Genomic DNA, 19,341 nt, shown 5'->3' on the forward strand with positions numbered 1-19,341 from the left:
GTTATTCTTCTTTGAATGAGCAATTGTTTCCCAGGAGTTTTGTAAGTCAAGTTCAAGTCACATTCCTTTCACGCTTTCTAAGTTTGCCCAAAATTATTTAAAGTGGAGCATATAATGAGATTGAATTTTCTCAATTTAGGTTTAGTTTTGGAAAATCTGTGTCAAATTTAAAGATGCAATTTCAAATATTGGTACTATATTTAAATTTTCTTCTCTTAAGTTTTTTGTATTAAATTTTTTTTTATAACATATTGTGATTTTTTTTAGAAACTACTGGCCTTCTGGTGCATCAATGCAATGCCATTGAGAAAAATAAAGGTCAATTTAGTTTAACAATTTTAACAAGAAGATGGTCTGAATTTGTACGAATTCTAAATGTTCGATCTTATGGTATTATTTTGGTTGGTTGTCGTTACTAGAATGACTCTAATATATACGTTTCTAAGGACTACTAGAATAGATTAAATATTATTTATAATTTAGTTCTAATATTAGTATTTGATTAAATTAGTTTTAGAGAAATTTAAATTGTTGTCTCAATTTATTGTTGGATTTTTCTCTCCTTTGTGAGGCACAAGCCCAATATTTTGAGGGTGTCTCTTTGCACCCATTGTACCACAATCCTAATCAGATTTTGGGGTTGTTCAGATAGGTAGAGAGTGTAGCTACCAAGTGAGAGAGAAGAAAAAAAATAGAATTCTCATTTTTATGCAAAGCATTAAATTTCAAATGCCAGTTTCTCATTCATTCACTGTTGGATTGGCTTGAAATTTGAACTGACTATTTCACTCATCTTGTTCTTCATTCTGGTCGGTGAAGATGTTGATTGGAGATTTGTAATGGGAGAAATTGGCTTCGCAAGAGAGAAAATAGGTTTTTCGTTTTTCATAGAGCAGCAATCTTGGAACAGTAGTTTCTCATTCTTTCACCGTTGGATTGATGTAAAATTTGGACTGAAGATTTTTCTTATCTTGTTCTTCATTCTAAACGATAGAGATTTTTATTGACGGTCTACAAAAGGAGAAATTGTCTTCGACGGTAGCTCTATTTTTTGGGTGTTTTTCATCTTCTTGCTTCACATTTATGAGCTTTAGTGCTTTGATGTTTTGCCTGGTTATATGCACGTTTTTGTACTTTGTTTGAGACTCTCTTGTACCTCATCTGATTATAGTGGAACTATTTTATTGGTCTGGATGATCCGTGATCTTTACCTCTCACATTGAGGAAGTTTTCCACGTTAAAATCTCGGTGTATTCTTGTTATTACTTTACTTGCTATATTTACTTGTTATAGTTGCTACCATATTGTGTTGTGAGTGATTCTATATTATTCTTGTGTTGGATATTTGTATCATTTCCACTGCTAGGCTCTTTCATATCGGCATTAGAGCTTGTTGGTATTTTTCTGGGCTTGTGATTCTGTGAACAATAGAAGTCAATACTAATACTAGTAGAATGATCACTCTTAATGGTCCTAATTATGATTTGTGGAAGTCAAAGATGGAAGATTTGCTTTATGTCAAAAATTTTCATCAACCAGTTTTTGGTACAGAGAAGCCTAATGATAAATCTAATGATGATTGGACTTTGTTGCATAGACAAGTTTGTGGATATATTATGCAGTGGGTTGACGATAATGTGTTGAATCATATTATTGGAGAGACACATGTTCGAACCCTTTGGATTAAGTTTGAACAATTGTATGCTTGAAAAACTGGAAATAACAAGATGTTTTTTTATCAAGCAGTTGTTGGCTTTGAAGTATACAGATGGGACATCAATGATAGATCACTTGAATAATTTCCAAGGAATTATGAATCAGTTATCTTCCATGGGTATCAAGTTTGATGAAAAGGTTTAAGGATTGTTACTTCTTGGCTCCTTACCAGACTTGTGGAAAATTCTCAGAATGTCATTGTCCAATTCTGCTCCTGATGATGTAATCTCTATCGATCTCGCCAAGAGCAGTGTTTTGAATGAAGGAATGAGAAGAAAGTCACAAGGTACATCGACTACGCATTCAGATGTTCTTGTTTCTGAGTCTAGGGGGAGAAACAAAAGTCGAGGTCCTAAAAGTAGAGATCAAAGCAGAAGCAAGTCTCGAAAAAAGTATAAAAATATTGAGTGTTATCATTGTGGTCAAAAGGGACATGTGAAGAAATTTTGTTGGCAGCTAAAGAAGGAGAAAGCCAAGGCAAGTAAATACAAGAGCACAAATAAAGATGGTGGTAGCAATGAAGACAAGGTCAATGTAACTCATGATAATTTTCTTCTTGTTGAGGAGTTTGAATCTGTTAACCTTGTTGATAATAGAATTAGTTGGGTGATTGATAGTGGTGCTTCTATTCATGTTACATCTAGGAGGGATTTGTTTACATCTTATACCCCTGGTAATTTTGGTGATGTGAAAATGGCTCATCAAGGTGTTGAAAAATGTGCTGGTGTTGGACAGGTTTGCTTAGAAACCTCCAACGGTACCAAGTTGACTTTGAAGCGTGTGAAGTAAGTTGTGTGATGAAGACTTAGATAGCTCATTTTCTCGTGATAGTTGGAAGCTCACCAAGGGTTCCATGGTTGTTGCTAGAGGTACTCGACACTCTACTCTTTATTTAACTCAAGCAAAGATTGTGAAAGATATTGTTAATGATGCTGAGTTTGTTGATGAAACTGATTTATGGCATAAGAGATTATGTCATATGAGTGAGAAAGGCATGAATATGTTATCCAAGAGAAATCTTTTATCTGGCTGTAAGGTTACTTTGCAAAAGTGCAACCATTGCTTTGCTGGAAAACAAAACAGGATTTCTTTCAAGAGTCATCCACCTTTAAGGAAGCCGGAGATACTTGACTTGGTGCATTCTGATATATGTGGGCCGATGAAGACAAGAACACTTGGAGGGTCTATCTATTTTGTAACCTTTATTGATGATCATTCTAGAAAATTATTGGTTTACACTTTGAAGACCAAAGATCAAGTTTTGAATGTGTTCAAGCAATTTCAAGCTTCTGTTGAAAGAGAAACTGGGAAGAAGTTGAAATGCATTCGTACTTACAATGGTAGTGAGTACTTAGGTCCATTTGATGCTTATTGTAAAGAGCATGTTATAAGACATCAGAAGACTCCTCCGAAGACTCCTCTGTTGAATGGTTTGGCTGAAAGGATGAATAGAACATTGGTTGAAAGAGTTAGGTACTTATTGTCACAGTCTGAATTGGCAAAATCCTTTTGGGGTAAAGCTTTGAGCACTGTTGTTCATATCTTGAACTGGACACCATGTGTTCCTTTGCAATTTGAAGTGCCAGAGAAGGTATGGTTAGGTAAAGATGTTTCTTATGATTATTTAAGAGTCTTTGGATGTAAAGCTTTTGTTCATATTCTCAAAGATGAGAGATCTAAGCTTGATGTAAAAACTAAGCAGTGTATTTTTATCGGCTATGGCATGGATGAGTTTGGTTACAGGTTTTATGATCCTGTTAGCAAGAAGATGATTTGGAGTAGAGATGTTGTCTTTGTTGAAGAGCAAACATTGAAGGATGTTGATAATGCGGAGAAGCCAATAGTTCGGCCTAGCAATGATTTTTCTGACTTGGATATTACTCCCTCTATGCCTATGGTAGAAGATGGTAGAGTTGAAGCTCAAAATAATGAGCATGATACAAGTGCAGGTGAAGATGGAACAGTTGATCCGATACTTGATGAGGTTGGTGATGATGATCAAGATGAAGAACCAGCTTTGAAAATTCCTGCAAATACACTCAGAAGGTCTACAAGAGAGAGGAAGCATTCGTCAAGGTATTCTCCACATGAGTTTGTTTTGTTGACTGATGGGGGAGAACCTGAATGCTTTGGAGAGGTTGTTGAAGATGAAAGCAAAGCTCAATGGCTTGAAACTATGCAGGAAGAAATGAAGTCCTTACTTGAGTACCTATGAGTTAGTGAAGCTATTGAAGGGTATGCGAGTTTTGAAGAACAAATGGGTATTCAGAATCAAGAATGAAGAACACAATTCTAAGCCTCGGTATAAGGCTATATTGGTTGTTAGAGGTTTTAGCCAGAGAAAAGGTGTTGATTATGAGGAGATCTTTTCTCCTGTTGTGAGGATGTCATCCATTCGTGATGTGCTTGGATTAGGAGCGTCTCTTGATTTGGAGATTGAGCAAATGGATGTGAAAACAAATTTTCTTCATGGTGATTTAGATAAGGAGATCTACATAGAGCAACCGGAGGGCTTTGTTGTTAAAGGAAAGGAAAATTTTGTCTGCAAGCTTAAGAAGAGTCTTTATGGATTGAAGCAAACTCCAAGACAGTGGTACAAGAAGTTTGAATCTGTTATGGGAAAGCATGGTTACGGTAAGACAACTTCAGATCATTGTGTATTTGTGCAAAAATTTTCTGATGATGATTTTATCATTCTTTTGCTTTATGTGGATGATATTTTGATTGTGGACAATAATGCTTTAAGGATTAATGAGTTGAAGAAACAGTTGAGCAAGTTCTTTGCTATTAAAGACTTGGGTCCTGTCAAACAGATTTTGGGCATGACTATTACTCGTTATAGAGATTCCAAGAAGCTTTATTTGTCACAGGAGAAGTACATAAAGAAGGTGCTTCAAAGGTTTAGCATGAATGATGCCAAATGTGTTGCTAGTTCTTTTGCTCCTCATTTTAAGTTGAGCACCAAGTAGTGTCCAACCACTGATAAGGAGAAATAAGCAATGGATGAAATTCCTTATGCCTCAGCTGTTGGAAACTTGATGTATGCTATGGTGTGTACTAGACAAGACATTGCTCATGCGGTTGGTACTGTGAGTCATTTTCTCTCTAATCCAGGTAAAGAACATTGGAATGCTGTTAAATGGATTATGAGATATCTCAAAGGTATAACTAACTTGGGTTTGAGTTTTGGTGGTGAGAAACCTTTGCTAGTTGGCTTTACTGATGCAGACATGGCAAAAGATATTGATTCTCGAAAGTCTACTTCAGGTTATTTGGTCAAGTTTGCAGGGGGAGCTATTTCATGGCAGTCAAGGCTACAGAAGTGTGTTGCACTTTCTACCACAGCGGCAGAGTTTATTGCAGCAACTGAAGTATGTAAAGAGTTGTTGTGGATGAAAAAGTTTCTTGCAACACTTGGTTTCAAGCAAGACCGTTATGTGTTGTTGTGTGATAATCAAAGTGCTATTCATCTTGCCAAGAATTCTACTTTTCAATGAAGATCTAAACATATTGATGTTAGGTATCACTGGATACGGGATGTGTTAGATTCCAAGTTGTTGGAACTTGAGAAAGTTCATACTGATAACAGTGGTGCTGATATGATGACAAAAATATTGTCAAGAGAAAAGCTTGAAACATGTTTGATCGCCGGAATAGCAAGGGCCTCCACCTAGTCGAGAAGGGGGAGATTTGTTGGGTTTTTCTCTCCTTTGTGAGGCCCAAGTCCAATATTTTGAGGGTGTCTCTTTGCACCTATTGTGCCACAACCCTAATCAGATTTTGGAGTCATTAAGAGAGGTAGAGAGTGTAGCCACCAAGTGAGAGAGAAGAGGGAAAACAGAATTTCTGTTTTTATGCAAAGCAGTAAATTTCAAATGGCAATTTCTCATTTATTCACCGTTAGATCGGCTTGAAATTTGAACTGCATATTCCACTCATTTTGTTCTTCATTCTGATTGGTGAAAATTTTGATTGGATGTTTTCAATGGGAGAAATTGGTTTCGTAAGAGAGAAAATAGGTTTCCTGTTTTTACACAGAGCAGCAATCTTGGAATAGCAATTTCTCATTCTTTCACTGTTGGATCGACGTGAAATTTGGACTGAGGATTCTTCTTATCTTGTTCTTCATTCTAAACGGTGGAGATTTTGATTGAAGGTATACAGAGGGAGAAATTGGCTTCGACAACAGCTTTGTTTTTTGAATATTTTTCATCTTCTTGCTTCACATTTATGAGCTTTGGTGCTTCGATGTTTTGGCTGGTTATATGCACATTTTTGTACTTTATTTGAGACTCTCTTGTACCTCATTTGATTATAGTGGAGCTATTTCATTGGTTTGGACGACCCGTGATTTTTACATCTCACATTGAGGGGTTTCACACGTTAAAATCTCGGTGTGTTCTTGTTATTGCTTTACTTGCTATATTTGCTTGTTATAGTTGTTGCCATATTGTGTTGTGAGTGGTTTCATATTGTTCTTGTGTTGGACATTTGTGTCATTTCCGCTGCTAGGCTCTTTCATTTATATATTATGACTATTCTTTTTGGATATGTTATTTTTTAAATTTTTTAATATGAAATTTCTTTCGTTTTTGTGATTTTTAAGTTTTTTTAAATATATGTATCACCTTTTTTTTCTTTTTATCGGTATTATATATTTAATTATTTTGTTTAATATATTCTACCAATAAAAAAATCATTGACTAAATGTTCAATATATACTGGTAGCTTAAATAAAAAACCCTTAAATAAAAAAAATAGTACGGTTTTTATTTTGGGAATAAAACGTAAATAATTATAATATAATGATTTGTTAAATATTAATATTTATAATTGTTATTTTAATCATAAATTTAGAAAAAAATAAGTAGATTAACAAAAATGATTAATAATTATATTAGAATTGATACACTTAACACCAGATTAAGAAAAATTGAACACATAACATGTTACTTTTTAATTAATCAAATTATTACAATTTAAATTAATTTTAATAAAATAATTTAAAATTATAATTTCAACCTTATCACATATATGGTACAAGTTATTGATAAAATTTATTATCACATGCATGGCACGAATTATTAAACAATTTCTCATATGTTTTTTTTTCTCTAAAATAAAAATATTATTTTTACCTATAATTATTATTCTTTATCAATTATTTTGTTTTAACACTATTATTATTTATTAATTCTTTTTATTTTTATTTCTTACATTTATTAAAAATTCCTTTTCAATATTTTAGGTCTTAATTATTGTTATTTAATTAACTTATTTTAGGTATTTAATTATTAAAATTTTAAGTATTTAATTATTAAAATATTAGATATTAATTATACCCCATTTACAGTATTAAGACTTTAGATATAATTTCAATTTAATTTTGGACAATATTGAAAGCAAATATGTATATGATATTAAGTTAGAAGAGTTAATTTTAATTTTACATAAAATAATATAATAGATATAGTGTATAAATAAATTTACTTGACAAATATAATTACTCATATATAATGTGATATTTTACTACGATAATATATCTTTTTATATCTGCTCCCTATATAGCAATATATATATATATATATATATATATATATATATATATATTAAATTTAGGGTTTTGTTGATCTAATATTGCGGTATTTAGAGTAATAACTGAATTTATTATAACTGAATACAATGATCTTTAAACTATTAGTATTATTGGTATATTTTTAAAAATATTGATATATTATTAATATATATAATAAGTAATAGTAAATTTTTTCTCATATTTATCATTTAAAAAAATTATAATTTTGATATAGTCTTTATTCTATTTTTTTTTCTTTTTCATACCTAATGGCTACTGTCTACGATCCTATCAATAGTATCACTTATAGTAGATTATACGATGAGAAAATATAAAAAATAAGACCAGAATTATAAAGCTATGAAAAGTCTCATCCAAGTTTGACAAAAACAAGATGGCTTACATAGAAATAGTTCTAATAGATAATAAGATTAATTGATTCTTTTACTAAATTTTTTCAAGTAATGCTAAGTTCAGTTTATAAATAGAGTTTAATTTTGATATACTGACAGAGTAAAATATTTTACACAGTCGCGCAATCACATCTGTTTTTTTGGATGATCATTTACGCGGTCAATGTGAAAGGTAGTTATTTTTACTGATGTGTTCTTACGTAATTGGATGCACGTGTAAAACTACTTTACACTGTCAGTGCATCAAAATTAAATTCTTAAAAATATTTATAGTTCGTATTTTAAGTTAATTTTATAAGTACACCATTCCACAAGTCAAAGACAAATTTTTTTAATAGTTTTGTAGATGCTAATAGCTTTTATATTTAATTTGTTTTCTAGTAAGATAAAGTTAATTGTTCAATCAAGAATTATTTGACAAAAATGTTTGAGAATAAATTGGTAGAACGGAAGCTCTATTATCTTCTCAAATTTTGAGATTGAGGAATCAAGCGGAATATATCTTCCGACTGTACACACGTGCAAAATATCTTTTAAAAATGAGTCATATATAGTACATACGGTCGATGATCGTAAAATTTCGGATAATCATTTTAATTTGCTTGCCCGTGCTGATATATTGAAATAAACAAATGAACGATTTTAATTATTTGGTACTAGTTAATTTATATTAACCCACACAAAACTGTTTTTCTTTTAATTTTAAGTTTTGTCAAGAAATTATATAATAGCATCATTTTATCGATAATAAAAATTTTAACAGTTTATTTATGAAAATATTTAAAATTGTATTGTAACTTTTTTTAAAGGTATATCCTTTTATTAATATACTACTGTTAGTTTTATCGTTTAACATAAAATAAATCAGTAAATCCTCTTTATTTTATACACATACAAAGTTATAATTTCTTATATTATTCATTTATTTATTCTTAATTTGATACTTTTAATTTATTTTTTTTGTTCAATTAGATACAATATCAGTGTATTAATAGTGAAGTGGAGAAAAAAAAGTGTAATATCATATCAAAAAAAAAATTTAAACCATAATTGTAATTTATAATTAAAATCATAATTTAAATATTTTAAATGGGATAATTTTATTTAGGGAATTCATAATTCAAACATAATTCTTATATATTTAATAGCTACATTCGAGTTAATACACTTAATACCATATTTAAAAGAAAAACGAACAATACACATTATATTACTTATTTATTAATTATATTATTACAATTCAAATTAATTTTAATGGAACAATTTAAAATTATAATTTCAATCTTATAATGTGCATGACACGGGTTATTACACTTGTTGAGAGTATTAAATCTTTGGTCGTCTCTTAAAATAAATTACAATGAGGTATGTGTATTATCGGTTATGAGCATAAGGGGTTTGAAGGCAAATAAGGCAAAAAATTAAATGATAAGAAAGTAAAGCTAACAAATGCTAAAAAGACATCTTGGCTAGAATTGAGAATCAAAATTATTTTCTATCCTTGATATTAATCATAGGTGATTTCTTCCATACCCAACTAATTTGAGGGTATTATATACCCTTTTTACATGTTCCAATTAATTGGTGCCAAGTGTATTCATTAATTCCAATCAGCAAATGAATTTTTAATTTTTAAAAATAAAAAATAATGAATTTAATATATGTATGAAATACTTTATATATACATATCTTAATACATTGTACATACATTTACTTCTGATTAAATCAAACCACCATATGTGATAAACTTTTTTTTGGTATTTTATGTGGCAAACTTTAAATAAATTATTTAAAAGAAAAAAGAGAAAAAAAAAATTAGAATTGAGCTGTTGTATATGCTGTTGGAGAAAGAGAGAAGAACATAGAACCATAATCCTTTTCATCTAATTTCGTCTTCTCTTTTTTATATTCACATAAAAAATTCGTTTTCATCTTCTTTCCTCTCCTTCGCTCTCAGGATATACCTTCTTTTTCCTCTTTCTAATCTTCGAAAGTCGTCGATCTTGTTGCTGTAATTCAGAACAATTTATCGTTCTTTCACCCCATGCCGTCACAATTTTATAATCATTTGGGAGGATTTAACCCAAGAACGATGGATTGTTCTGGATTACAGCAACAAGATCAACGACTTTTGAAGATTAGAAGGAGGAAAAAGAAGGTATATCCTGAGAGCGAAGGAGAGGGAAGAAGTCGAAAACGAATTTTTTTGTGAACATAGAAAAGAAAAGAAGACGAAATTAGATGAAAAGGATTAGCATTCTATGTTCTAATCTCTTTCTCTATCAGCATATACAACAGCTCAATTCTAATTTTCTTTTCTTTTTTTTTCTTTTAAATAATTTATTTAAAGTTTACCACATATGATGGTTTAATTTAATCAGAGTTAAATGTATGTATAATGTATTAAGATATGTATATATAAAGTATTTAATACATGTATTAAATTCATTATTTTTTATTTTTAAAAATTAAAAATTCATTTGCTGATTGAAATTAATGAATACACTTGGCACTAATTAATTGGGTATCAAAGAAATCACCTTAATCATAACATCTATTCTATTATATAAAAATTAGATTTATGCACTTAATGATGGAGCTGACGCTTCTGAAAGTGTTTCTTAATTTATTTTTTTTAACTCATTAAATAAAAGTTATTACGATAAACTAACTATATCAATTAATTGATTTGATTAGATATTTAAATATCATTTAATTTATTATAATTTATATCAATTTGATTTGGTAGTATTTTTTAATTTATTTATTTTAATATTCTGTTAATATTTTTTAATTTATTTCTTTTAATTTATTAAACCAAATTTATTGTGTGTACTAATTACTTAATTTGATTAATTTATTAGTCATTAAAATAATAAATCTATGAATAAAATAGACAATTGAAATATTTTCAACTAATAATTAAATCAAATCAAATCATATCATATATATTGAGCTAAATTCAAATCATGTGAATTAAGGACTAAATTAAAATGAGATAATTTCTTACTTATTCAAGTTGAGTGCAATAAATATAAATTAATTTTGTTAGATAATCATAGTTGTCTGGTCTACTATATATAGATAACCACACAAAATTATAAGAATCGTGATTTTTATCGCTCTTACTATTTCAACTCTTCTTTTCTTCTTTTTTTTCTTTATGGATAATTTCTTTTATGTATAAATGTACCCAAAATGAGAAAGTACGGATGAGTATTTTATTGATTGTTTGTTTGATGAATATATCTCAATTTAAGCATTCTACTACTGTAGATGGAAGTTGACCTGTAGCAATTCAAAATGGCCAATATTTTTTTTTATAGTATTAGATAGAATAATATTTATTAAAATGAATATACCAATTGTAATGAATTTTTTTCAATTGTTATATTTTTATGTAAGTCGTGTAAATTCTTTGAAGGCACAAGATAATAAAATAGGTTGGCTTTAATATCATTAGAAGCTAAATTTAATAGTTCAAATAAGCACCACTAATTATGTTAAAAAAGTAATTTTATAATAATAATGTGATTTACATATTAATTTTTTCGAGTAAATTCATTTCAAAATTAAATATAGAAGTTGGACTGAAGTACGCTAAACTTTTAAAGTTAATATAGAATTTGACAACAAAATTAACATTCATTAAGAAAATAAATTTAGTTATGGCTATTTCCTAATTATAAATAATAACAAGGCTTATGAAAAAATATTAGTGTCATTATTTTTATTAATTAAATCATAATATTAGGTAGCTGATAGTTTCATAGGCGAAAATTATTAATTAATTACGTAAAAATTAGCACGAACAAGCAATAAGGATTCAGAAAAAATCAATTATATAATACCAATTTCATAATTAAAATATGTCACATATCATATTCTCATGTATTCTATTTATTATCTATTCTATTATATAAAAATTAAGTTTCTGCATTTAACGATGGAGTTAACGTGACATGTTTATGAGAATGTTTAGCGATGTGTTTCTTTTAACTCATTAAATACAATTTATTATGATAAATTAACTATATCAACTAACTTATTTGATTAGATATTTAAATATCACATAATTTATTATAATTTATATCAATTTGTTTTGGTAGTATTTTTTAATTTATTTCTTTTAATATTCTGTTAGTATTTTTAATTTATTAAACCAAATTAATTATACTAATTATCTGTATTAATTAACTAATTAGATTAATTAATTAATCGTTAAAATAATAAATCTATGAATAAAATAGGTTCTCGAGATATTTTTTACTAATAATTAAATCAAATCAAATTATATTTATTGAACTAAATTTAAATCATGTGAATTAAGGACTAAACTAAAATAAGATTATTTTTTACTCATTCAAATTGAAGGCAATAAATAAAATTAATTTTGTTAGATAATTATGGTCTTTTGGTCTTCTATATATAGATAGCCACACAAAATTATAAAAATCATCATATTTTTTAAGTTACTACACAAATATTATATTTTAGGTAATTGTATATTTTTTTATGTTATTTTAAATATTATTATATAATTTTAAGATCATTTAATTATGTTTATTTTTTAAAAGTATTTTTATTATTGGAGAGTAACTAATGTTTGTGATAGTCTAAAATTGAAAAATAAAAATACAAAATATTAATATACTGAGTTTTTAAAGTCTTGAAGTAAATATATGTGATTATAATTAATGATCATAATTAAAAGTCTTTGTTTTATTTCGGTTTAATTACTCTGCTGGTCCCTATAGTTTCGCAAAATTTTCAATTAGGTCCCTATACTTTTTTTTCTTTTAATTGAGTCCTTGCACCAATTTTTTTTAATTGGGTTCCTACATTTTTTTCTTTTTACAACTAGAAAATGGATTAATACAGACAGATTTACAAACAGATTTAGTCTTTATTACAGACGAATTTTTGGTTACCGACGGATTTTGTCCCTCTGTAAAAGTCCCGTCGGAAATTTTTTACCGACGGATTTTTTTTCCGTCGGAAAATTACCGACGGATTTTTACCAGTTACCGACGGATTTTCCTTCTGTAAATTTTCCATCCATTTCCCCAAGGCGACGAACTTTTCCGTCTGTAATTACAGACGGATTTTCAGGCGGATTTTCCGTCTATAATTACAGACAAATTTTCAGACGGATTTTCTGTCTGTAATTACAGACGGATTTTCCGACAGATTTTTCGTCTGTAATTTGAACTTTGGAAAATTATCTCACACTCTGATTACAGACAGAAAATCCGTCTGTAAATCCGTCAGTAAGATAAAATAATTTTTTTTTATTTCTTAATTACAAAATAAACTTGTTTTCATACAAAATAAATATAAATTTAATACAAATTTTTATCTAATTTGTATTCAAAAATTTATAATATTTCAAAAAATAAACAAATTTATTGTATTATCAAACTAAGAAAAGTACTATAAACAAGCAAGTCACTATAATTCAAAACATAAATAAAGTATATAGATACATCAACTATAATTCTCAGTATATTGTTCAACCATACTAAAACTATCAGCTATGACTCTAGTGCGTCATCCTTTTCAGCTTTTCCATCTTTGTGATCCACTTCCATTTCTCTGTCTAGTTCCTCATTAATCTTCTTGTTTTGAGTTGCCTTGTGGGGTGGTGACATATGGAAAGACAAGCGCTTCAAATCAATTGGATTCAGCTTTCCCAAAGACTGAATTCTGAGAGTCCTAAGCAGTGAGGTACCAGAAGATCTTGGACTATTCTCTCCGGTTCTGGCAGTGTATTTCATGGGTTCTGGAAGAACACCTCCAATAGACATCAAAACCTCACAAAAGTAGGCTAGAGCCTGTGGGAAAAAAATAAAATTAGTTACATTCATATTCAGGGACTAAGATTTAATGAATCACAATTAGGAACAAAAATTGATATTCAAAGGAATGTTTGAACATGATCAATAGACTTATCCTTAATCCTCAAAACCTTATTTTGGAATATGATCCCCCGGATAGCATCTGCTAAATACTTCTGCCTTTAAGAAGACCATGTATGTGCTGAGCACTAAAGAGAGGCCATAAAATAAATTCAACAAAAGAAATTCAGAAGAAAGAAAATGCTCTTAATATAGGCAATCCTCTCCCACCCAATAATAGCACATTGCCACAATATTTTCATTCTAGAAACCAATTATGCAGAAAGCTCATATACTGAACTTGAACAAACCTAAAGGCTCCATTATAAAACAGATAATCCTAAAGAAAATGAAAGATCATTTAAGTTCAAAATATGGTATAATGTAACATCATTTCACTTATACGGAGTAAATATCGTACTATGTATTGAATATTAATTAATAATTACAGATAGAAAGATAAGCCAAATTATGGGATTATAAGTACGTACAGTGGGCATAGGCACTGTCCAACCCTTTTCCGGACACCAATCCAATGAAAGGCGCAGGTCCCTGCTTGAAGCTACATCAGACATCCCCTCGCCAAATGGAACTGACAGCAGATCAATCTATAAGGAGAATTCGGGCATAAGTTGGATATACTAATTATGATATTTGCACTACTAAAGTACCTACAATTATATGGATAATTTTTCTTTGAAGAAGAAAAGGAGTAGGCAAAGGCTAAAAGTTCAGTATAAAATTGGTTCATTGGATAATACCATTAGAAGATAGACAAATATCAAATAGAAGGTTCAAAACATGGACTTTCAGTAAATCTGGGAGATGAACTTAGATCTTTTGGAAGGATTAGGACAAAATTCAACATGACCAAAAGTTACAGCAAATAAATTAGAGTTTGACCATTGGAAAAGAAATGAAGTGCAACTTAAGAACATAAAAATAAAAAGAACTTATACTCCACAGCATATGAACGTGCAATAAGTTGAGTTTTAACTCCGATAAGACATACTTTGGTCAGGATAGTCAATATACTCCAACAGGTAGGTCACCATATCATATTTCTGGCGAATCTCTCTTATCTGAAAGAAAAGTAGTAAAAATTAGAAGGTTTTTAATATACAAAATGTTATATTCTTAATATAAACTCAATTCTAGATTTTCCTCAAGAAAAATGATGAGCATTAATGGAGAGCCCTTAAAATTACAAGTTTACAACTCATATGGTTCGGTTAAACTATCTTTGCATATAAATTTTTATTTTATCTCATGTACAACCTCTGTACAGTGTCCCTGCCCCCTGCCCCTGCCCCTGCCCCTATCTATCTATCTATCTTACTTATATATGTTTATGCTTCCTCCTATGCTCTCTTAACCTAGTGGAACATAACATACAAGGAAAGTGCTCTGGTATTTTGAGGAAAGGAAAAAACCCTTTTATTATTTAATATAACTCTTATTAATTGTTATTATTATTGTATTATGCCCATCAAGTATGAAATAGTGGCAAGCCAAATAAATATTTTTAAAAATTTCTTTTTTCCAATCACAATTTACGAATATTGACCCCAAGTCTCTATGTTGGGAACACAACTAATTTATACGCAAAGGAATGCTAGCAGTTTTGACATATAAGAAACTATGATATATTATTAAATTATTAAATTATTAAATTAATATGTATAAGGTTAAGAAACTATGATAAGTAACTAAGCTCTACACCAAACCATACAAATATCTATGCATTTACTATAGATTTAACTTAATATGAACAAAAAAGTATACGTATATATTTTACAATATAGTACTTTATCATAAGTACGAATCATCATAATATAGTACTAGTACAAATACATATCACAAGAATAGAAATCATAAGTAGGTATCTTATCCGATATTGTTGGTATTCTTTAAGGGAGATGGCCGAATCAAAGTGCTATTAATTAGACTACAAAAAATGGCACTAAAAATACTTTCTCTGATATTATAGTATATATATATGATGTAAACAAAAACAAGGATACTTGTACTGATAATTATGAAACTTGGCATAGTTTATGAAGGATTTAGGGCCTGCAAGGTGAATCAAAAATTCCAACTCCAAAGGAATGAATGGTTAGAAAAAGCATCATCATCAGCATCACCATTATTGTTATCCTCAAAAGTTGTTGGTGGTGTAGTAGTATACAAAAACTCACCTGAATGCACCTTATCTATCCCTCCATAGTAGAGGCCAAAATCCAGGTATACAGGTATACAGATAAGAAATAATAAAATAAAAGAAAAAAGAAAAAAAAAAGCAAACATGATAAGCTTTGTCCTTTGGATACAGATAATGTTTAGTTGCTTCAAACCTTATAAAAAAAATTCCAGGTGCATGGAGAATGCAAATCTCAAATGTGCTGTACTTAAAGGCTTAGAAAATAATAGTCTCAGAGTAATAGCAGAGAGAAGATTTTTCAGAAGGCTAGTTCTGCATTTTCTGGGTATTAACCATTTGATTTATAAAGCTTCTCTTGCTTTTGCTGCGCTAATTATGCCAGAAATGAAGGAACCTGAAGTTATAAGGTTTCTGTCTCTCTTCATATTGATTCTTAATTTCTTGTTTGTGTGAAATAACAAAAATTAATGTATTGTGATATGTGATTTATTGTTCTTTATGTGAAGCATCTAGGACTTCGAAGCTGCCTAGTGGAGTCATAATTCAAGGTAAATCAAAGCATACACTATAGATAATCCAATTGTGCAAATTTAATGAAAATTATTATTAGTGTAAACTTGTACTAAGATCTATACCACTATCTTAGCTATCAATATAACTTTTTCTGCATAAACAGATTTTCTTACATGTTTCCAAAATAGATATAGTTGAAGGAGGAGGACCAGAGGCACATGACCAGATGACCAGAGATTTTCTTACATTTGATGACTCTATTAAGACAAAAAATTACAATTGCTAAATAAATTACATGTGATTTAGCAAAGTCGGCTGGGAAATTCAACAGTATTGCAGATAAATTTCTTTAACCCATGGAATTAAGTTCATCACCTAAACATAATCTCAAGATAAAATATAAAATACCATGCACAATTTCATTGAACATAAACAATTATGGGAATCAAATACCAATAATTGGAGAAGATGCCTTAAGTTAATGTATATACCTGCCAGTTATTACAACATTATGTGGACCAGCATGACAATGTTCCTCCAAAACCATGTTAGCACCAATCATTGTCCCAATGATAATTCCTCCAAGCCAGCTATACCATATAAGTGCATCCATTTGACTATCTCCACCTTCACAAATATAATAACAAAAGCATATTAGAGCAAGGAATTAATTTCTATGTGCTTACAATGTAACTAGAAAATAATCTCTTAGAACAAATAGATTTCCATACACATTTTTCAATTGGGAAACTGAAGTTGTATGAGGGCCAACCTGACATCTGAAATCCAATTGCAAGGATGACCCCAGTGCTCATCATAGTCACATTCTCTTTATTTGAACTTGACTATCACAGTGTCTTCAATCAAGCTTTTCTTCTTCAATTAATTTTGTATACTTTTTGTTTTGTTTTATATAATAGTTGGAACCATTAAACAATTGAGCCACAAAAGCAGAGTATGATAAACCTAGCTAAAATTGGCGTAGAAAAATTGAGCCCTAAGGTTTATTGGCGTAATTTAAACAATGCATACCTGAATTGGCGTAATTTAAACAACTGCTGGTAGATGCTCTGGTTCTCTTTGGAGCAGGAACCGATTGGGATCGGGTCGAATTCCATCGATTCGCTTGCGACAGAGCGCGATAGAGCAGCGACGGAAACAGAGCGCGACGACCTTGAGTCTGGAACGCCCGCGAGAGAAGCGATATACCGGAGAGATAGAGAGAGGTCGACAGCGAGACCAGCCGTGAGAGAGGTGAGACTCAGTGAGCTTGAGGGTGAGAGTGGCGAGAGAAGAGCGAAGAAACTCAAAGGAGGGTTAGGGGTTCTTCGTCGCGGTTAGGGGTTCTTCGACGGAGGCATTGCGAGCGCCGGCGACCGGCGACGTTCTTCGCAGAGTGCTGTTAGGGGCTCTTCGTGGCGGTTAGGGGTTCTTCGTGAGCACAATGAAGAGAGGGTTAGGGTACAGTGAGGCACAATGAAGACAGGGTTAGGGATAGCTAGGGTTAATCTTCTTCGTGAGGCACAATGAAGACGTTGTTCATCTTCATGGAGTGCTTTATGAATTGAGACTTAAGTTATTTGTGAATGGTGCTCGAGAAAGAGAGAAGGTAGATTAGGTTTAAGTTTTTATTTACGACAGAAAATTTAAATTACAGGCGGATTTCCGTCTATAATAATTTAATAAAACGTAGCATTTTGTTTATTTAATTACAGACAAATTTTTCGTCTGTAACTATTTTTTATGGAAAAAAATTAATTTTATCGACAAAATTATCGACGGATTTTGTTTTCCATTTGTAATTTATGCTAATTCATTTTTTTGTTTTTCGACAAAAAAATCCCTCTAAAATTCTGTCTGTATTTCCGTGGGATAAAATCCGTCGAAAATATCCGTCTGTATTATATACCCTTTTTACATGTTCTAATTAATTGGTGCCAAGTGTATTCATTAATTCCAATCAGCAAATGAATTTTTAATTTTTAAAAATAAAAAATAATGAATTTAATATATGTATGAAATACTTTATATATACATATCTTAATACATTGTACATACATTTACCTCTGATTAAATCAAACCACCATATGTGATAAACTTTTTTTGGTATTTTATGTGGTAAACTTTAAATAAATTATTTAAAAAAAAAAGAAAAAAATTAGAATTAAGCTGTTGTATATGCTGTTGGAGAAAGAGAGAAGAACATAGAACCCTAATCCTTTTCATCTAATTTCGTCTTCTCTTTTTTATATTCACAGAAAAAATTCGTTTTCGTCTTCTTTCCTCTCCTTCGCTCTCAGGATATACCTTCTTTTTCCTCCTTCTAATCTTCGAAAGTCGTCGATCTTGTTGCTGTAATTCAGAACAATCTATCGTTCTTTCACCCCATGCCGTCACAATTTTATAATCATTTGGGAAGATTTAACCCAAGAACGATGGATTGTTCTGGATTACAGCAACAAGATCAACGACTTTCGAAGATTAGAAGGAGGAAAAAGAAGGTATATCCTGAGAGCGAAGGAGAGGGAAGAAGTCGAAAACGAATTTTTTTGTGAACATAGAAAAGAAAAGAAGACGAAATTAGATGAAAAGGATTAGCATTCTATGTTCTTACCTCTTTCTCTATCAGCATATACAACAGCTCAATTCTAATTTTCTTTTCTTTTTTTTCTTTTAAATAATTTATTTAAAGTTTACCATATATGATGGTTTAATTTAATCAGAGTTAAATGTATGCACAATGTATTAAGATATGTATATATAAAGTATTTAATACATGTATTAAATTCATTATTTTTTATTTTTAAAAATTAAAAATTCATTTGCTGATTGAAATTAATGAATACACTTGGCACTAATTAATTGGAACATGTAAAAAGGGTATATAATACCCTCAAATTAATTGGGTATCAAAGAAATCACCTTAATCATAACATCTATTCTATTATATAAAAATTAGATTTCTGTATTTAATGATGGAGCTGACGCTTCTGAAAGTGTTTCTTAATTTATTTTTTTTAACTCATTAAATATAAGTTATTACGATAAACTAACTATATCAATTAA

At 30.0% G+C, this 19,341-nt stretch overlaps 1 protein-coding gene across 5 annotated transcripts; it reads right to left on the bottom strand.

The window, feature by feature from the left end:
* Positions 1 to 13,090: 13,090 nt before the first annotated feature.
* Positions 13,091 to 17,911, bottom strand: LOC112784570 (uncharacterized). Of its 5 annotated transcripts, XR_011879257.1 has the most exons (7): positions 17,308 to 17,873; positions 17,048 to 17,170; positions 16,767 to 16,902; positions 14,614 to 14,683; positions 14,093 to 14,209; positions 13,673 to 13,750; positions 13,091 to 13,538 (listed from the first exon to the last, which is right to left on the bottom strand). XR_011879257.1 is itself a non-coding variant. In XM_072231428.1 (6 exons), exons 5-6 carry the CDS (start codon positions 14,174 to 14,176, stop codon positions 13,239 to 13,241), a joined length of 384 nt encoding a protein of 127 aa, XP_072087529.1. In that variant the 5' UTR covers positions 14,177 to 14,209; positions 14,614 to 14,683; positions 16,767 to 16,902; positions 17,048 to 17,170; positions 17,308 to 17,871; the 3' UTR covers positions 13,091 to 13,238. The 5 variants fall into 5 exon arrangements, 3 of the variants coding, with proteins under 3 accessions (XP_072087529.1, XP_072087528.1, XP_072087527.1); XR_011879256.1 differs by lacking the exon at positions 17,048 to 17,170 and having other exon boundaries at positions 17,308 to 17,909; XM_072231428.1 differs by lacking the exon at positions 13,673 to 13,750 and having other exon boundaries at positions 17,308 to 17,871.
* Between the last annotated feature and the right edge of the window lie 1,430 nt (positions 17,912 to 19,341).

This window comes from Arachis hypogaea, chromosome 20 (assembly GCF_003086295.3).
Source record: "Arachis hypogaea cultivar Tifrunner chromosome 20, arahy.Tifrunner.gnm2.J5K5, whole genome shotgun sequence".
Lineage (NCBI taxonomy): Eukaryota > Viridiplantae > Streptophyta > Magnoliopsida > Fabales > Fabaceae > Arachis > Arachis hypogaea.

Excerpts from the sequence above, each read along its gene's own strand:
- LOC112784570 (XM_072231427.1), bottom strand. The coding sequence starts at position 14,176 with ATGTCTGATGTAGCTTCAAGCAGGGACCTGCGCCTTTCATTGGATTGG. Across the intron at positions 13,539-14,092 it reads GGACAGTGCCTATGCCCACT|GCTCTAGCCTACTTTTGTGA; the intron begins GTACGTACTTAT and ends TTTTTCCCACAG.